Here is a 20,070-nt window from a genome sequence, read left to right on the forward strand (position 1 = left end):
ATGTGTTGTCTTTGGATTTTGCCTGGTAGATTTGCTCCCATGCATAAAACAGCTGGTTACTTGCCTGTTTTGTGCTAGTTCTTAATTTATAGTGCTAATTGGCAAATAGGTCTCATTTACTCTCAATTGCTCTCGTGCTTATGCTGCTTTATATTTGCTACAGTCATGGTCTCTGTGTTTTCTGTTTCTGATGACCATTAAAATGTGTGCTGTGGGTTATGAGATGCACCTCCACAGAAAACTGTGTGCAGCTTACTGATCTACAAAAAGTGTGGTACTAATGACACTTGCTTTCATTTCCATACAGTATGTGCTGGTTCTCTGCAATTCTATTGGCACACCCTTGGACCCAAAATATATTGATATTGGTAAGTAACTTGCAATAGTCTTATTCTGTAATCTGTGTTGGAATTGACCTGTTAGTTATCTTTTAATAAAGATAATGGCTTATCAAACAGCAACATTCCTTGTCAAATTGGCTCAACTTAAACTGATTCTTCCAGTTAATGCAAACTATGAATAACATAATTTAAACATAATTTTAAAAAAATTGCTACTTTTCTTTATTTATTTTTTTTTTAATGGATGTCTTTTGGTACTTCAGGAAAATAGTGGTAATTCAACTTCTTTATAAAAAAATGTACTTTGAACAGGGTCCAGTTGTATCAGAAGAATTGAACTAATTAGATATGGACTTTCATTTAAAAAAACCTTGTTGCTGCTTTCCATATAATTTAAGCATCAACTTCTTGTGTTTCACTGTTGAAAGTATATTTTCCTTATCTTCATCACAATTGTTTTATCTAAGTACTTTCAGATTGTAAATTAAAAGTCTATTAAAAAAAATCAGTGGATTATAAGACAAGTATGAAAACACTCCCAAATCCTTACTAGTGCTGAATTCCAGGTTTTCCCTAGTGCTTGTTTGCTGCAGGTGTGGTACAGAACATTGCCAAGTAATTGCATGCCACTGTTTTCTGTGATTTTTCCTTGAGAATAAATATCATTGATTATTTTCCCTTTAAACAGATGAGGGAATTGTAGTCAAACTGACAAATTAATCTTTTTATTTGACAAATGAATCCACTTTTATTTGTTCTAGTTTTTGTTTTATTTTTGGTTTGTTACCCAAATAGATCTGAATTTGGATTCAGAGTAGACACTGTGAACCCTGTTTGCAGTTTTCTTTTTGAACCTTGATTCTTTGATTAACTCTGCTGTTTTGTTGTAAGGCTAAATAACTTATTTAAATTTATAAAAATATTTATTTGCTTTTGAATGAGAGGGAAGACTCTATTATGACAAGAAACCTCATGATTTTTTTTTAATGCCTTCTATAGCCGTTTTATCTTCTCTGCAAAAAGAAACTTTTCTGGCTAAATTAGTCTCAGTAGAGAAGTTTTAAGTCATAGTGCTAATACTTGGAGTTAATATTAAACAACAAAGAGCCATTCTCTCTGATAAAATTGATGGGTAAAGTGTCTAGCAAAGTTTTGGTAAGATAGAAATGATGAGGAAAGTAAGGTGAAGAACTACTGGACAAGGAAGTAACAGCAATTTACAGAAGAATATAGGTAGGAAAAAAATCTACCAAGGACTAGAAATAATCAATATCTTAAATGATTATTTTCCTTTGGTCTAAACAGCTTTATTCTTTGTTATATATAAATTAAATTCTAAGTATCATTTTCTAATGTTCAGTTTTTCAGTGATAGCAGGAGGAAATCAGCTTTGAGTCATACATATATTTTGAAATTCGTGCCCTATATTGTAGATCATAATTAAAATTAAGAGTATGCTCTGATGAATGAGTTTGACTACTTTGTCATATGGAAGGTTTATGAAATATTGTGGTAGTTTTAGTCTTGTGAATTCTGGTTCTGTCCCTTTGATGTCCTCTTGCCACCTTTTGCAATAGGGGGGCCATATCAGAGTCTGAAAGACTAACATGTCCAGGAGCTTCAATACCAAAAAGTTTATCAAGACTGGAAGAAAAAACATCAATAAGACAATGTAACAATTCTCTCCACTGCCAAAAAACCCATACAACCCAAAGCAAAAAACCTAAGCCCAAACCAGAATCCCATGAAGTAAGATGATGTGATGGGTGTTAGGGCTGTGAGTTGGGTGCCTGTTTTGTCCCTGTCCCATCTCTGCTCCTGATCAGATGTCTACACTGTATGTGCCCATTGGTTTCCTGGATTTGCTTGGCAGGCAGGATTGGGGTGGTGGGAGAGGGTTCAGGGACTTAGAGGGAGTAGGTCTTCTCATTTCTGCAGCTGACATCTAAAATAAGTTGGGTGAATCATTGATGAAGGGGGTCTTTTTGCTCTCCACTGGGTATGAAGAAGCCCAGGGCAGCCAGCTCATCTCTGTCAGAGATGTCTAAAATTAGGTGAGATGAATCCCACTCACTGTTAAAATTAGCTTTGCATATACATGTCTAACTCTGCATTTAAACTCTTTGCTTTGCATTTTTCTAGTGTTCAGTTTATGTGAACTTTCTGAGTCTGTGAGAGTTTAATAATTTTTTTTTATTATTATAAACAAAGGTTTCTTTATGATTCTGCGAGTAGGACCCATCTCCTACAACTGCCTGTACACAAGAAAAGAATCTTTTTCAGTAACTGGGAACACTTAAAAAGAAAGTCTATTTAATTGAAAAATGCTGTTGTTTTTCCAACTGTACTTGAATTGTCCTGATTAAATAATTTTTTCCTTTAGCATAACGAAGCTTTCTGCAGTCCGCTGCTGTTCCCTCCAGTACTGGAGGACCAGTTTAGTGCATAGATTTGCTCTTTCCTAGAAGTGAGTTCATTTGTGAAAGTGCTGGCATTGTAATGTTCAGCTTCATGGATGGACAAATACCTGAGGTTAGGAATATTTACATTTTTGAGTCCTGAAAAATTTCTGTAGCCTCAATTATAAGCGAGTCTTTCATTACTGTATTACACAGCCAAAGATTCAGCCTTTTTTTTTTTTAAATATATGCATCCTGTAAGACTCCTTTAAATTTTGCTCTCCAAACTTGCAGAAGGATTGAAGGTAAAAATGAAAAGCAAATGCCTATGAATGCAACTCTTTTGGAACACATTGTGCTGGTTTCATCATAGTTACTTTCCTCTTTTTGTAACATTTGAAAATGCAACTTTATAGAACAACTAGAAATATTTACAACATAAGGTCAGTTGGTGTGAGAGGTTGACAGCTGTACATAGTCAAGGTCCTATTGTACAGTATATCATGCTGTTTATCACAGTTGGAGCTTTTTGGCAGTAGGAAGTGTAATTGTTCCAGTTTGACAGCATGCTGAACTTAAGCAGCTGTCTGGCCTTGCAGAAGTCAATAGAGAGAGAAGACCTTGTAAAACCTTAAGGGCAGAAGACCTTTCTGAAAGTTCTCTAAGATTCTGGTTGATACATGATTTCTAACAAAATCGTTGTCCTTTTGTTCTGTTTATAAATGAGGAAAATCAGCATTAATTAAATCAATTATCTGATGAGAGTCATTATTAATAGTTTAAGAAATAAGCAGCTAAACGTTAAAATTAACTTCTCTCTTACACAAGATAATTGGATGAGTGTTACTGACTTATGGAAAATGCTATTATCTGTTTCTAAAATTCTTTTTCCCCTCTTCTTTCTACTAATACAAATTTTCAGCTAATTTCCTTTTAGTAAACTAATAAATTGTTGCATAAAGTTCTGTCAATAAAAAGTTAGGTAATTTTTGTTTTGAACTCTTGCACTTGTTTCAGACTTCTAAGTGCCATCTTTCAGAGTGGCTTAAATACACTTAGGTTGTTACTTTATTTGATTTTCATAAATGCTGGTGAAAAAGGATTTGAACATTGTCGAATGTCCTCAACAGAGCAGTTGGTATCTGTGTGCTCCTGCCTTTTCTTGAGTGTGTGCTCTTCACTACCATGAGTCTGAACTGTATTTTTTGACTGGCTGTAACTGTGGTTTCTAGCAGACTGCCCCTTGTTGGAGCAAGAATCACCTGGAACTCTACTGAACATAAAGTGTTTACTCCTCTTTGAGACTCAGGTGCCTTGCAGGGCTCTAGGGCAAAGCCTCTTGGATTTTGTCCTGGTAGGAGATGAATAGTGAAGAAAAAAGGCTGCTCATGTAGGGATGCTAAGTAGCTGACCGAGCATTTAAATAATGTATCTGAGAATGTGTGTTAAGACATAGTTTGTCTGAATTGTCAATTTATAATATTTTATAATACTGTTTCAACAAAGCACTATTAATCTCATAATGACAAAGAAATTGTGACATTATGCAATGTTTCATTCACCCTCAGGAGATGTAAATCTTGTGTTGTTGGGCTCTAAGCCAGTAGCTCAAGTAAGGCTCAAAAAAAGAAGAGCTTATTTCCTTTATTCTGTTGATTTTTTAATTATGTCATTAGCTTTCTAATGTTTGTCTCTGTTAATGGTGGCAATAAAAGATTAATTACTCATTATCTGATGAAGAGCCATCACTTTAGCGTTCTTTAAACATTGATGGGTGGTTGCACTTTCAGCTGTTCCTCATACTGCTTTTTATTTTGTCCAAAGGCATTTTGCTTCCCTTGCTTCCTGTGCCTTGTGTTTGAGGTCCTCCACAATAGCTCGTGTTTGCTAGCCCATAAATTACTCTTTTCTTCATTGTCTAACATTACTGCATTCCATCCTACTCTGGGACAAAAATTAACCAGCACAGTGTCTTGTGTGCATGTTTTACAGGCTCACAGGCTTTCTGTCAAAGTCCTTTGATGAATAACTAAATATAAACTACAGAAGGTTAAATATCTTGTTATATAATATCTTTTTAATGGAAACACAACAGATGGTATCTGCTAAGAAAAGGTCACTCAGGCTGGATTATATCATCTTCTTACATGTGCTTAGGAGCACTGACACAGTGATGTGTTATCTTTCAAGTGTGTGTTAGCACCCAGTGAAATTAATACAACAGCTTGACCAACATACAGGTGGATTAAAGGCAGAGCTGGAGTCCTGCCCAGGTGTCTTGCCTCCCTCCTGGATGCCATAACAGGGATGACTGAACTACATGTGAAAAGCACTTGAATTGCTGTTACTTACTTGATCCTTTTAATGTAAATTGTAATGGATTTTGAATATTTATGTTCTGTAAACTGTGGTTGTTCATGAGTTGTCCCACATGTCCCAACATGTTCAGTTGTCCCTGCTGTTGCCTGACATTTTTTTCCATTTGTGAGCCAACACTTGTAGAGATATTTGAATCAGGCTCTAAAATAAGGTAGATTTATTGATTAGACTAAGTTCATTCCAGTTTCTCAGGAACAGCCTGTAACAGACTTGTATGAAAACAACAGTTTAATATTGTGTCTGTCAGATTGCTTCCTTTCCATCAGATTTAGGTGGGATCACTCGTCTTTCTTGTTTGTGTATGCTATCTCATAGACTAGAAAGCGTCTCAGCCTTTTCATGTGGTGAACTAATGTAGTCATGCATTAAGTTTGATTTCTGTCTATATTTTTACAAGAAGATTAGACACTGAAGCAGGTGTTTTCTAGCAGCTTTGAAGTGAGATGGAGTGTGTGTGGATGAAATGCAAACGTTGTAGAAGGTTATTCGAGATTCCTGGGTATATAGGAAAGAAAGTTTCTTTCCTTCAGGGAGGAGGCTTTATGAAGGAATAGTGAAGAGAAATGAGGTGAGAAGAGAAAGGAGGGCCAGAAAAAATGTAAAGGGCAGTTATTTCACATGTTGGAGTTGTTTTGATGCAGATGGTGTGTTTACCCTTTTCAGTATTTGGTCAGCATCTGAAAAGTGAAGCACCTGTTTAAATGTTTTTCTCTTTTAAATTAAGTATTAAGACATTAATACTGAAGTTGAGTACTGGCAAAATCAGCAGGAAGAACTCAACAGTGTAAGAAGTTTACATATTGAGCATGGAAAGCTGCTGTGTAGTGGAAATGCTGAGAAGTGTCCAAATTTCTTGCCTTCTTCAGACTTGAGGTGCTTGCATTTCTGTCTGCTTAATAGTCAGAGCACAGGTTCTGTGAAGGGCACTGATGCTCAGCTGAGCAGCACTTGCTGGCAAATCAATGCTGCTGTATAAGATGGTATTTCCCTACCCTAAAGGAAACTTAAGTAGTTAAACCAGCTGCCTGGGAAGGGATTCTAGGTCTTCCTCAGCCTGAAGGGATTGAAATGAGCATATTGTCTTTCCTTCTCTGCCCAGCAACAGCCCAAACTTGAAGAGGCAGGGACATTCTTCCCTCATGTTGAGTTTATGCCATCATGCAGTCAAGAAGGAAAACATTTCAGGAACAGACCATAGCCCAGTGTGGAAGGGTCTGAGGCGAGAAGGTGGAATGGAATACTTTCAGTTGGAGGGGACTGACAAGGATCATCCAGTCCAGGATCACTCCAGGGCTGACCAAAATCATATTGCTAAGGGCATTGTCCAAATGCCTCTTAAACACTGACAGGCTTGGGGCACTGACCACCTCTCCAGGAGGTTGTTCCTGTGAGTGTCTACCCCCTTGTAAAGAAATGTTTCATAGTGTCCAGACTTGCATTTGAATTGCTTTTTCCACAGATTTTTCTGCTTGTGATTTTTTTTTTGTTCAATGACTGACCAATATAAAAAGCTAAAACAGTCCTACAAAAAATGCCATGTGTCCTACTTTTATGTAATTGTTGAAGTTATAAAGGCAATTCTCTAAAAGCATCAGTTACCATGTAGAAATGCTGCTCTCTCAGATGTGGCTCTGCATGGATCTGATCCTGATGATTGTGTCTCTGTGCTGTGCCCTGCAATTTCACATTTGGCTTAAATCCAGTCATTGCTGAGCCTGTTGTTGCAAAGAAGGGAAGGCCCTGCCCTCCATGCTGGCTGTTCATTCCTGCCTGCTCCAGCATTTGTGATTTTCTCTTTAATCCAACTTAATGTAATCTTTTATTTATTTAATTTTGAGGTCAGTTAGATGAATGAACTGATCAAATTTGCTCTGTTGTCCAGCTGCTGCTAGAGCTGATATGAAAGAAGTGGCAGGAAAATGTGTCAGGGGTTGGTGCGTATGTGCTTTTTGGCAGCAACTGTCAGTTTAGTCTGAGGCATGTTCATAACACACCTAATTGATTGTATTCTCGTGGATAAAGCATGGATACTTTGCCATCTTCTTTCTGGTTCACAACAGACCATATGTGAGCAACTTTTTTCCCAGATTCAGGTATTTCAAGGTGTGCACAAATAAGTTTAGGCTCCATGGAAGCTGTAAGTCAAAGGGGGAGTCACCTCTTGAGTGTGAGGAATGCCCATGGCTGCAGAGGTTGGCATGGCATGGCAATGGGATTTAACATTGTCTTGGACCACAAGAACTCAAATGTTGACGAAGTTAAGTTCAAATATGAGGCTTAACACAAGTGTTGTGATTTGAGCAAACCTTATTCCCTCACAGGTCAGGACATTCTCATGTTTAATTTTTAAAGGATAAAAGCATTAGTTGTTATGGCACATACAGCTGGAAGTTAATAAAAAACCAGAGCAAGCACATAGAATTTGTTAATGTTTTTGATGAAACAGGAGACTGTATCCTTCAGTGACTAATTATTGAAATGAATGTGTTATAAATACACGAAATACATGAGTTGCATATAATGAGTAAACAACTATGCTGCTCATGTTAAGCATCATCACTAAGCCTTCTTGCCCAGTATTGTCATTTTTACTAAAAAGTGTTCTGCAGCCATTGGGTAGCTTATATAATCCTCTTGGTTTCAAAGAAATGAAATCTGTTCAACCAATCTTCCCCCATCTGTCTCTTGTAGCACTGCTCTTCTATGTGGCAGGCTTAGAGCTCCCTCCAGAGTTCTGTTCTGTGCTAAAATTAAGAGGAGAAAAATTAAGAGATTCACTGTAAAAGAATTGTATTTTCTACTCACATCATGTTATTTGCATAACTCAGTGTTCCACTACCAGGCTGGTTTGCACAATTCTTTGGAATTTATCTAGCTTTTTTTTTGGTATCATAATGATTTACTTATAGAACTTAAAGACATTGGCTGATTTGCATACTAGGTTTCTTTATTTTTCTATGCCTTCACCGTTTTTTTTTTTTTTTGTTTTTTTTTTTTTTTTTTGTTTTTTTTTTTTTTTCACTGAGCATGGACAGCAGGAATGAAATACTCAATTTGTGCACATATTCTAAGTGGGCTTAGAGCTGAAGTAAAGAAAATGTCCTGCATTCCTACACTGTGATTTTTTTTTGGTATAATAAAGTAAGACTAAGTATGCAGTTAGCTAAATATTTAATTTATTGCCATTCAGATAAAGATTTTATATTTGGCCCAACTATTAACTAAGGTACAAACAGCATTTCTAGGTCTTGTCTAATTTAAAATTTATGAATTTTTTTTAAGAAAAAGAATCTCTTCTATATTGTCAACTTTTGAATAGCCTTAAATAAGTATTTAATGGATCTTGTTAAGGAGATTCAAGATGCTCCTGAGCTGGTCATTAACCTGAAAGTTTGTCTATATGTATTTGCTGTTTTCTGCATCAGTGCATGAAGATTTGCTGAAACAGCAGGGAGCAAAAAGTGTTAATGGTAAAGTCAGAACTGGTAAAGAAGTTCTCTGCTCTTCTGGACAAGTCCACAAGGCCCCTGTGAAATTTGCTACCAGCTTATGAAAAATGCTGTTAGGTTGTGTGTGGGCAGATTTTTTGGTCATTGTTTTTTGCATTTAATGTATGGGTGTATGTTTTCATCCATCTTGGGAAAAATGTACAAATCAGCATCTACTCCAATGCTTGCTGCTGTAATTTTGCAACTCTTTGGGTTTTGTAACAGAGCCATTGTTTGTCACGATGACCAGAACTCATGTGATCGCAGCTTCCAAAGTAGCGTTTTACGTCTGGCAGTACCGGGTGGCCAAGAAGCTCACAGCCATGGAAATCAATCAGCTGGCACGCACCAGGAAAGAAGGCAGGGAAAGGTTTGTCTTCAGGCTTTGTCAATTTTCTTCCTCTGCTCTAGTGTCATTGATAAGGTGGATTCTGCCATGTCTAAAACGCAAACCCTTGTCTTCTCATTTTTCTGATCAGGTTTGTTGAATTTCAGGCCTGTAAGATGATATACTAGTTTTGTATAACAACTATGTGTTTGTTATTCACATCTTTGAGACATTTTTGGATTAGTTTCTGTTCAGTGTCTCCGTTTGGTTGCTGCATGTTTTCCCTTATGGAGCTGTGTGTCTTGATGCCTTTTTACCCCTCTGCTGTTTCCCCTCCATGCTGTTAGTTTCAGGCAGTTCCATTCCCTCTCATAACTTGAACTGCTTCTCGTCTGTCATTGCCTGTAAGAACTTAGTCTGTCCAGCTGGCCCTTCTCTAATACACTTGTGTCTGGTTGTGGCTTTGACAACTAATCCTGTATGGACTTTTATCCTCTCAAACTAAACAAGCCAAAGTCAACACCATTTTGCTTCCAAAATATTTCTTTCCCAGGTGCTCATTTGTGGCATTAACTTTTCTGTCACCTCCACAAAGCTTGCAACTTCGTTATGGCTTTCTTTTTAGTTATTTTGTGTGTTCTTCCATATAATCTCTATACTATATCATCTTTCTATAAACCTACCATCTCCTGTCACCATATATCCCTAATAATGAGTAATTATTTGTGCATGCTATAATAACTTAGATTGTTGTAGGACTTGGATGTCCTAGCCTTGGACAAGATTGTAAATTGATAAAAATATCAAAAAATGTAGACACTTGTAATTCAGCCTTAATGAGGATTTTAGCATTCTAAAATCTTTCCTAATGCTACTTTTTAAGGCAAGAGAGAAGTTATAAGTGTTGAAGAGTACAGTAATACATAAGATTTGTGGATGTGAAGGTGAAGTGCTTCATAGTTATGGAGAAGACCCTGGGGAGATATGGAAGTGCATGTTTGAAAAGGACAACTGAGTGGTTGATGGTTTTCAGCAGGACACTTAACTGTAACAGCAGAAACTTAATGTTACAGGATGAAAGTTTACAGTTCATAGGGAATAGACCATCAGGGCATGTGAAAGTGAAAGCAACTGCCATATCTGTATATCAATATAAACCACATTTATCAAAGGGGATGCTTTTGAGCGTAAGAACAGGCATAGCTTTTATTCTCTTCTCCAATTCCAATGGTTTCTTCTCCAAGGATGGAACATACTGATGCTACCAAAGCTGATCCTTTCTTTGGACTCACTTTTTCTTCTCACTCTCCTCCTCTACAGGATCTATCATATTGATGACACCTTTTCAGGGTCTGGAGACACTCACCTTGATTACAGCAAAGCTTTTGAAGTGAGTGATGTTATGAACTAGTTTACTGTGGTATCACTGGTAGCTTGAAAGAGCAGTAATTAGTGTTGATTTATTTATTTTCATAAATTTTCATTAGTAGAAGTGGTTGTACTTAAAATTTCTTTTACTTCTACCTTGTTTATGTGTTATGTTTCTTCCCTCTGGTTGGTGTTGTTACTGTGTCATTGTGTATTACTGGAAATACATTGCAAACTATAGTGAACATGGAAAAAGTATATTCTGAGTGTGTACAGTATATTGACATCTGCTGTCTTCCTGCTCAGAAGCAGCTCCCCTTACTTCAACAAAACATAACTTTGTTGAAACTCAATAACCTTTATGATCTTTTCTAGTATTTTTGGCCATTTTCACTCCATGTGTGTGTGCAAGTGCTGTCTGTCCCTATTAATGTACCTGAAATTAATTACTTAACAACCCTCACAAGCCAGGGATTGTTTCTTTCTTGTGTTTTCTGGTGAACACCTGTTACATTTTGGATTTCTTATTTTTCTGGAGGGAGGGGCAGGAAAAGAAAGGAAGCTGTTAATATTATTGTTATGATTGCCATAGCAAAGGCTACTGATACCATCTACAAACTATCCACAGACTGTATGCTGACAAGGTTTGATAGCCTCTTTTCATGTGGATACTTAGCAACACTCTTGTTTATTTAAATAACCTTCTTTCTTTAGCAGGGCATGCTTACCTTTGCAGTAAAACTGATACTGATATCACTTGTTTGCTTTCAGGGAACAAGAGATCCAATTTGTGCAATAACAGCATCTGATAAGATACTGCTTGTGGTAAGCTACATGATTAACAGAACTCCTAATTGCCTCTTGTGCTTGTAGGTATAAGATTCTTCTCTCTATGTTCATAAGCAGTCATAATTTCAAAGCATTTCTGACTTTAGAATTTACACAGACAAAACCTCTTTCCTCTTCTTCAAAGATAACTTTAATGGTTTCTTCTGTTAACTTGGATTCTTTCTTTAGGAGGGCTAATTCACTAAGTACTTGCAATTTAATTATAGAGTAGTTGCCTGAGTTAATACTTACGCATAGGATTTTATAAAGTCTAGATCAGGACTTAATTCTGTAATCTGAGTCCTGAGAAGTCTCTTTGAGACAGTATTTGAGACAGACAAAGGCTTACAAAGTTTGTCTGTTTACATATGAATGGTATAATGCAGAGTACTGTACTATATACAGATGAATACTTTTGGATTATACAGTTGTGTGAGGTATTGAATCATGCCAAAGAGCTGGTGCATTTTTTTGTTCTAAGCTGGAAAGTGATCTCATTAGATGAACAAACTTATATGTGGGCTTTAAAGCAAGCTAACTGAACAGAACAAAGAGAGAGAAAGAACAGTGTTTCTTCATGATATCCACCTTCTAAGAAAGATCTTGTTTTGTCATGTTCTGATTCTGGTGTGGATTTTTGTTTGTTTTTTTTATTTTTTTTATTTTATCCTTTGACTGCATTTTACAAAATCAGAAGGTCATGGGAGAAAGCATGAACAAATGAAGTTTGATGGTTAATAGGGGACTATGGGATTGTTGCTGCTTGAAGAATATGAAAATGAACTTCTGAAAATAATTAATCTGTGACTTTTTTTAAAAAGGGAAGGAATGAGAGGAAATGCCTTTGAGACCAGATCTGGATAAATGTGATGAAGCTGAATCCAAATGATAGTGGTTCAATTTTCTAATACTTCTGAACTGATCTGCTTTTTAGTCTATAGGGTATGCATATGTGAAAATGTCAAAGATGGTAATTTATGCTGAGGATGTTAGGGACAGCTTTGGGGAAAGAAGGAAAACAAGGAATAAAGTTTTCACTCCTTTGAAATTTAATGTTGACTCATTTTCAACATAAGAGTTGAACAGTAGGCAAACCAAGCTGGATATGTTATTCATTTTACAGAAACCCCATGAGAAAATAGTGGCAGTGATCATTTCATTTCAGGGATGTCACTCCTTTCACCCTGATGGCCTGATGCTGTCTTGACACAGGGAATTGGTGTTTCATTCAGCAAAATAAAGATAAACCACACTGGTACTTAGATTTCTTTCCTGTTACTCAAGGCTGTGAATAACCAGTGTATTTTATAGAATTTCCTTTTAAATCTAGCTCTGGTCTTGCAGTAAGTGGTGAGACTTGTTGGTATGGAGACAGCCCCACATGAGCAGAGCTGTCCTGCTTTCAGACCTGGGCTGGTGCTGCTATTGGAACTCTTTGAGGGGATTTACCAGTGTGGGACAAGAATCTTTTCACACTTCTCCTGTTTTATTGTGTAGACCCTCTCTGGATGGTCATGGCTCCTGAGATTCTGTGTGCTGGATGTGGACTGTAACTGTTTGTTTTAACATCCCTGATTTAAGCAGATTTGTCAATTGTAGCATCTTAGAGTATCTTGTTTGAATACCAGAATTCAGAACTTTTAGGGTGATGATTCTCTCTTTTCACTCATGCTCTGTCACTTATCCCAAGGCTCTTTTGTCTAAACCAGCATATAAATAAGACCATTTTAAAGGGTTTACTGATGGAGAAGTTCTCTCACTAAGGCAGCATTGCTTTCCTCTAGGGAAGAGAATCTGGCATTATTCAGAGGTACAGCCTCCCCAGCGTGGCTGTGGTGCAGAGCTACTCCCTGGACCGGCGTGCCTATCAGCTGTCTTTGAACTGCAACTCCAGGTAAGCACAGACCTGTTTCTAACACAGATATCCAATTTCAAAGTGAAGCACTAAAATTTGTGAAAATACTAATTCTGTGAAATCTATAATTCTATAATCATTATGTACTAATTTTCATTTGGTATAAACCATTTATTAATTTTAGCTGCTCTTAATGGTTGTTTAACAATTTATTTATTCCTAATTATTTCCATCCGGACAGTCATTGTTCTGAGACACTGTTAGTAAAGGTCTCCTATTTTTCACACCCTGTGTACATGAAAATATCTTTGTTTTATTAGAGGAACCAAACATAACCTTTCTTTGATCATGACACAAATAGATAAAATTATGTCATAACCTGAAATTTCATATCTATGACTTCTTTCTGTTTCTGTGTCCTTCTAAAGCCTGCAAACTTTGTTCATCCCATTTAATTTTCCATGGTTACAGGCTATAACTAGTGGTGGTTTCTAGTAAGTCTGGTTCTCCTGAGCTTCATCTGTGCTAATACTGCAGTTGCTTTCTACTCAACAGCTTTTTTTTTTGCAAGAGAGTGCATGAGAGTGTTGGCAGAAAAGGCAAAAATATACAAGAATTTGCAAGGCAATTTTAATAACTTCAAAATAACATCATAATTTCAAACAAAATTCATAATGCATGTGTAGAGATCTCTTGCTTCTTCAGGTATAGCCCAAAACCAGATTATTTTGCTTAAAAGGCAGCGTGATCTAGTTGGAGCTATATTCATTTTGTTTTGAACCCGAGTTGTTTTCTTGCTAAATTATTTTGTTCTAGGGAAATAAGCTCAGATCCGTAAGCATTTTGAGGTTAATTTTCTAAATTGTGTTTGAAATTTTAATAGGAATTAAGGCTGTCTACCTATCTATGTTTAGAAATACTTTTTAAATGGCCTTGTAGTAAATATAGGTTACTATGATGCACTGAGGACCTATGCAACTGTAAATTTTCAAATGTAGCCTTTTAGAAATTGTATTTTTCCCATCTTTTGTCACTGTGATATTTTATGACAAATCCCTTCACCACAATTTTTCTCCTGAAAAGCTGAGAAGCCTCAGAAAATAAATGTAAACAATAATTATCTGATTGCTGGGAATGTGGTTTGGGGGTTGCTTACCAACAGGTGCATCTTTGATTGGTTCCATGTGAATTGTTTTTAATTAATGGCCAATCACAGCCAGCTGTGTCAGACTCGCTGAGTCTGTCACAGGTTTTTATTCTTCATTCTTTGCTAGCCTGCTGATGTCTCCTTTCTCTTTCTTTAGTATAATTTTAGTATATAGTTTGTTTTAATATAATATTATATAATATCATAAAATAATAAATCAGCCTTCTGAGAACTTGGAGTCAGTTCTCATCTCTCACCTTGTCCTGGGGACCCTCAACAACACCGCAACAATTAACAGCCACAATATTTAAACTATTTCAAAGATGAATTGGATTATACTTAACATTGTTTTTGAAAAAAAGTGAAGAATACTCTTTGTAGAAATGCAGGAAATCACATTTTAGGAATTAACAGTCTGCTTCACCACACTGACTTTCTAATTTAATAATCTGCTTCATTGCCTCCTAGTAAATAAGGAAAACCCATTCTATTCAGTTGTTAATTTGAGTCTTTGTCAAAAAAAGTTTGGTGAGCAACAGACCTGTAATTTATTCAACTTGGTATCTGATGTATCTTCAAAATGCTGGATATAAAAATGGGCATATTTCAGAACCTTTGTAGGGCCAGATCCTGTGTGAGCAGATGAAGAACATCTTTCCATGTGTCTGGTCTCTGCTGTGCAGATACATGGAAACCATATGGATCTGTGCAGGTTCTGGCACACGACAGCATCTCATAGAATCTATAGAATTATACTGTGCCAGGTTAGAGAGCTGTTTCAGATTCACAGCCTTGAGCAGTGTCACTTAGCTGCCTTGTTTCTCTGTGTGCTTTTCTGTAGTCGCCTCGCTATCATTGACCTGTCAGGGGTTCTGACGTTTGTGGAGCTGGAGGCGCGGGCCGCTGACAGCGCGGGGCAGCCGGAGGCAGGCGGGCAGCTCAGGCTGGAGCGCAAGGACGTCTGGGACATGAAATGGGCCAAGGACAACCCAGACCTGTTTGCCATGATGGAGAAAACAAGAATGTATGTCTTCAGAAACTTGGATCCAGAGGTAGATATCAACATACATAAACTACTCATTTAAAAAAGTTCACTCTTAGGTTAATGGCTCTTTCTTGAATAGCATTATTGTTGTGCTTACCGCTCAGTTCTGCAAGTGTTTGTTTATATAAACTGCTTCAGGTTATATAAAGCTCAAAATCTTATCAACTCTCATGTGGGAATGTTGTTTTGGACCATATAGGTAGAATGAATGGTCAGTCCTAGAAACATAAAAATGGTGTCATATTTTTCTTAAATGTATGAGATTTTCAGGGGTGTATTTTTTGTATGCTTTGGAATACATAAATGCAGTTTTAGTAGAGACACTTGTAAAATGGTTCAGTTGAATCTAAATATTGGCAGGTGTTATTCTATTTCTTTGTCATAACTTAGTTGCAGAAAACATGAGGATTTTTAATAATGTCTGTATTTACACACTTGTCAATAATGAATATAGTTAATGAATATAATATTTGTTTCTTGTTGGAAGTGCAATTATATTCTAGTTTGGAGAAGAATGTATCTAAATGTATACTTAGGATTTAGTCAGACAGAGTACAAGTTCATTCCTTTATAATTTATTTAACTTTCAGGAACCTATACAAACATCTGGATATATTTGCAGCTTTGAAGATTTAGAAATCAAGTCTGTTCTTCTGGATGAAATATTAAAGGTCAGTATAACTAGTTTTATTTTGTAGGAAAAGTCGGTGTCTTTCTTAATGATAGATATCTGTTTTGTTGGGTGAGAATAAAAGTCACCAGGAATAAAAATATGTTTCTTTATCCATTATGTTAGAATCCTGAACACCCTAACAAAGATTACATCATCAATTTCGAGATTCGGTCATTACGAGACAGTCGAGCATTGATTGAAAAAGTTGGCATTGAGGAATCTTCCCAATTCATAGAAGACAATCCACATCCCAGACTTTGGTAAAATCTCCTATAAGCCAAATTTGTTTAAATTTGTCTACTTTTCTATTCTTTTCCTGTTCAGACAGATCCAGTATGAAAATAAAAACCCTCAAAACCAGCCAAAGCAGTATACATTTTACACACAATCATTAAAGATTTAATGAATGTTGGAGTACCTAGAATGTCAGGCAGGTGCTGTATCATGATAGTGGGTATAAAATGTAGGCTCAGGACACCTTTTTGCTCTGTGCTATATGGGCCCCAAAACACAGTGTTCCTTGTGTCTTGGAGGGAATTTAAAGGAAATTAAAAGCTAACAGCAAGTTAACCAAGTTGGTTAAATTAAAAATAAAATTTATATATTGAACATTAAAGTGCTTAAAACCTGGTAAAAGGAATACATCAGACTGATAGTAGGGTAAAAGTAGTTTGAACAATCTTGTAGCATTTGGACAGGGCTTGAAGGACAGAAAGAAGGGCTGGGTGTGTTGTGTTCCCATGCAGCATCTCAAAAGTAATCTGAAAAATGGAGACAGTGGCATGCTTAAACTAAACATGGCTCAGCTATTAAACTAAAGTTGAAAAGCCTGCAGACTAAACATGTGAGAGTAAATCTGTGAAAACAGGAGTGCTGGAAATCTGTTTAATATCCCAACTTGTAAGGGCTGGAAGAGTAAAGGCCTCTACTGATAATTTAATGAAAAGGCAGTGCAGAACCTAAAACTTCATTGACAAGTTCCTTGATGCAGGAGACCAATTCTCCTTAACTCTCTGGAGACTGTTTACTTACCTGTGCCTTTCTTTAGTAATTTTGGCTCTGTTTAGAAGCTAATGGTCTCTTGCAGCATTGGATGCTTAGCTTGCATCAAGGGGGTTGGGGAGTTCACTATTAGTTGTGATGGTTCAGAGATGAATTTAGAGTTGATGAAAGACTGGGCAAGACACCTTGCTTTAAAAGTTTGTCACAAAACCCATTATTTTCTATCTAGTTATTCCTTTGTCTCCAGAATGTTAATTTTGAAAAACAGTTATATATTGAAAGTTTCTGTAATACCATAATTTTATTAGCTTGAGTGCATAGGGTGAAATGTTAGTGTTTCGAGTCTTCATTTTTACAAATGTCTTGAACTGGCTGAAGATTTTTGGAGCTTTCAAATTGTTCATGTGGTTTTTTGCTAGTCCTGTCTGTTCCCTTAATAAAAAATTACTATTAGTTTTGCAAGTCTGTGTCTCAGTAAAAGTTCTATATCATAAAAGCACAAAATATAGGTGAAATTCTGTTCGCTTTGCTCTGGAATTGCCATGGATTTTATTTTATTATGAGAGAAAACATGTCACATATTTCTGAAGAGATTCATTAGAAGTGCTGGATATAAAGCCAATATATTCCAGATCAGAACAAAACAGTGACCTTGCTTCTGGAATGCAACAAACAGGGTGATGTGTAGATCAATTGGTTTCTTTGATGTCTGTGTTGAGCACTTGAGTTTAAGTGATCCAGCCTTCTCAAATTGATTGAGAGATACCCAGCTGATACTGCCTAAGCATGGCTTGGGTCACTGAATACAGCAATAATATTAGTGGTTTTGTCAGTTTTGAAGCAGACTGCACTGAGTCTGCTTCACAGTGCAAATCAGTTTAAATTTTAAATAGCCTTACTTTTGCAGAAAATTCTGGAGCTCATTCAAGCACCTGATACACACAGGTTGGCCTGAATTCCCTATTTGCAGAACTAACCAATAGGGCAGTACCAATCATAAAGCTCCCCAAAGGTTTTCCCTGCTGTCCCAAGCTGCTGTCCTAACAGGACCAGGAACATCCAGAGGATCAGAAGGATAATTTATTTGTCGTGGCCAATGGAGCTGGAGGCACTTAGATAGAGGCTGCCATCAAGGCTTAAAGTTTCCACAAATGCACAGGGAGAAATAAATAAATAAATGGAACTGCACTGAGACCAGCAACACATTTCACGTAAGTGTAACAGTCAAATCTTGCCCATTCCTCCCAAGCCAGTGTCCCTCTGAACAGCTGAACTAAAGAATATTAGCAATTATTTGAACATCTCTCCCTGACCAAGTACCAGGCAGATCACAGAATGTTTTAGGAATAAACAAACGACTGTATTAATATTACCTAGTAAACAATAAATTGCAACAATTTGTATGTCTTCTTTAAATGATTACTGGTTAAATATACCCTCATTTAATTGACTCCATGGCTGCTCTTCCATCTGCTATGTTTGTTTTTCACACAGGCGACTCCTGGCTGAAGCTGCTCTTCAGAAGCTGGATCTGCAGACAGCTGAACAAGCTTTTGTGCGTTGCAAAGATTATCAAGGCATTAAGTTTGTGAAGCGCCTGGGCAATCTGCAGAGCGAGTCCATGAAGCAAGCAGAAGTGGCAGCCTATTTCAGCAGATTTGAAGAAGCTGAAAGAATGTATCTGGATATGGACAGAAGGTAACTGCATGTAAACATCTCAGCAGTAGAGAAGTCTGGGGAAAAAAAAAGCATTCCTTAATCAGGAATGGCTGTTTTCTCTGGAGAGTCTTTACCAGTTTCTGCAAAAACATAAAAGGATCAAATTGAGAGAATTTTGGTTTATCCATAGATAACCAGTTCTGTATGTAAACCAGTGCATTCCAAACTGTTTACAAAACCTTGGCTGCTCTAGGTAATGCTATGTTTTAATAGATGGTTTTTTTACAAGTATTTTGTTGGTATTTCAACTGGGATTCCAAAAATACAAACAATCTTAAATAATGTTTAATTTATGTGGTGTTGCTCTGTGCTAGTAGCCAAGTACACATTCTTCTCAATTACATATACAAACAACAGAGTTTTTAATGAACTGTAATCTTTGGAGAGACAGAAAGACTCTGGATGAAACTGTGAAACATTGAAGCCAATCAGTGTAATTTTTGCTCAGGAATGAAAACAAACAAAGCAAAATTTTAGTATTGCTGGGAATATAAGTTAACATTAAATAATTAGCCAGAGCATTGTCTCTGCTGAAAAAGGATAATGAGAAATCACCAGCAGCAGTTGTGCAATGTAGCCTGTAGATGGTGGTCAAACATGGAGAAACGTGAATCACTTATGCACATGAGAAATTTTTAAGCTTTGATTAATGGAGCCATGAAAAACAGTAGGGAATGATGGAGAAAAAAAATAGTTATTATTTCATGCTGTAAGAATGAAAGTAAGGGGGACAGGCTGGCAGGGGAGAGAGACGGCAGGAGCTGGGGAGAGATGCCCAATAGTGCCTGGTAATGAAAACTTCCTTGCATGTCATTAATTAGTTGCTGGCAGTTGGGTGGTGTGGGGATGTGGGCTGCCTCCTCAGCACTTCAGTCACACTGCAACACCCAGTTTTAGATATGGCATATTCATTTTCATATGGCCGAAGAGAAGTTTGGACATAGAATTGCAGAAGTCAAAAACTTACTTTTTTGTTTACTGGTTTCAACTTTCACAACTAGAAAAATCCTGATAAGGATATCTACCATAAATCACAATGAAATAAATCTATTTTTCAAATAAATTCTAATGTTTTTAGATAGATGCTCTTACTTAGCTGACTGCATTGACTTTCTCATGCCTTCCTTAATTTACTTGTAAGTTGAGGGCATTTTTAAAAGGGCATAGGTCTCTCCCATTTATTTTCTATGCACCTGCAGAATTCTTTTATATGAGGTAATATAGAATTATTCTGTTTGGTGGAAAAAACATGCCAGACAGACACACAGTGAGTCATATGTATGCATGAATAATAAAAAGGAAAAACTACTGCTGAGTCCTTTCTCCTTTATCCAAAATCACCCTTCATCTGGAAAATAAGTCTCTGAGATCCATTTTATTACATCTCAGCTTTAGTCTCCATTATTCATATTTGTTGCTTCTTGGTCTTTCCCCTCACCTTCCTTCTGCTTTTAGCCTTTTGCAGCTGCTGCCATCTCTTGTAGTGGGTCAGCAGTGA

General features: G+C 36.8%; 1 protein-coding gene across 2 annotated transcripts in view; it reads left to right on the top strand.

Moving 5' to 3' along the window:
- The window catches only part of WDR35 (WD repeat domain 35), a 42,506-nt gene that overhangs the window by 13,794 nt on the left and 8,642 nt on the right, over nt 1–20,070 (top strand). For both annotated transcript variants that reach the window (XM_059468008.1, XM_059468009.1), the window contains 9 exons: nt 308–368; nt 8,833–8,977; nt 10,256–10,325; nt 11,075–11,128; nt 12,916–13,025; nt 14,975–15,185; nt 15,769–15,849; nt 15,975–16,111; nt 18,348–18,551. In XM_059468008.1, coding sequence (XP_059323991.1) covers nt 308–368; nt 8,833–8,977; nt 10,256–10,325; nt 11,075–11,128; nt 12,916–13,025; nt 14,975–15,185; nt 15,769–15,849; nt 15,975–16,111; nt 18,348–18,551 — 1,073 coding nt within the window. The remainder of the gene's footprint in view (nt 1–307; nt 369–8,832; nt 8,978–10,255; nt 10,326–11,074; nt 11,129–12,915; nt 13,026–14,974; nt 15,186–15,768; nt 15,850–15,974; nt 16,112–18,347; nt 18,552–20,070) is intronic.

This window comes from Ammospiza nelsoni, chromosome 3 (genome assembly GCF_027579445.1).
Source record: "Ammospiza nelsoni isolate bAmmNel1 chromosome 3, bAmmNel1.pri, whole genome shotgun sequence".
Lineage (NCBI taxonomy): Eukaryota > Metazoa > Chordata > Aves > Passeriformes > Passerellidae > Ammospiza > Ammospiza nelsoni.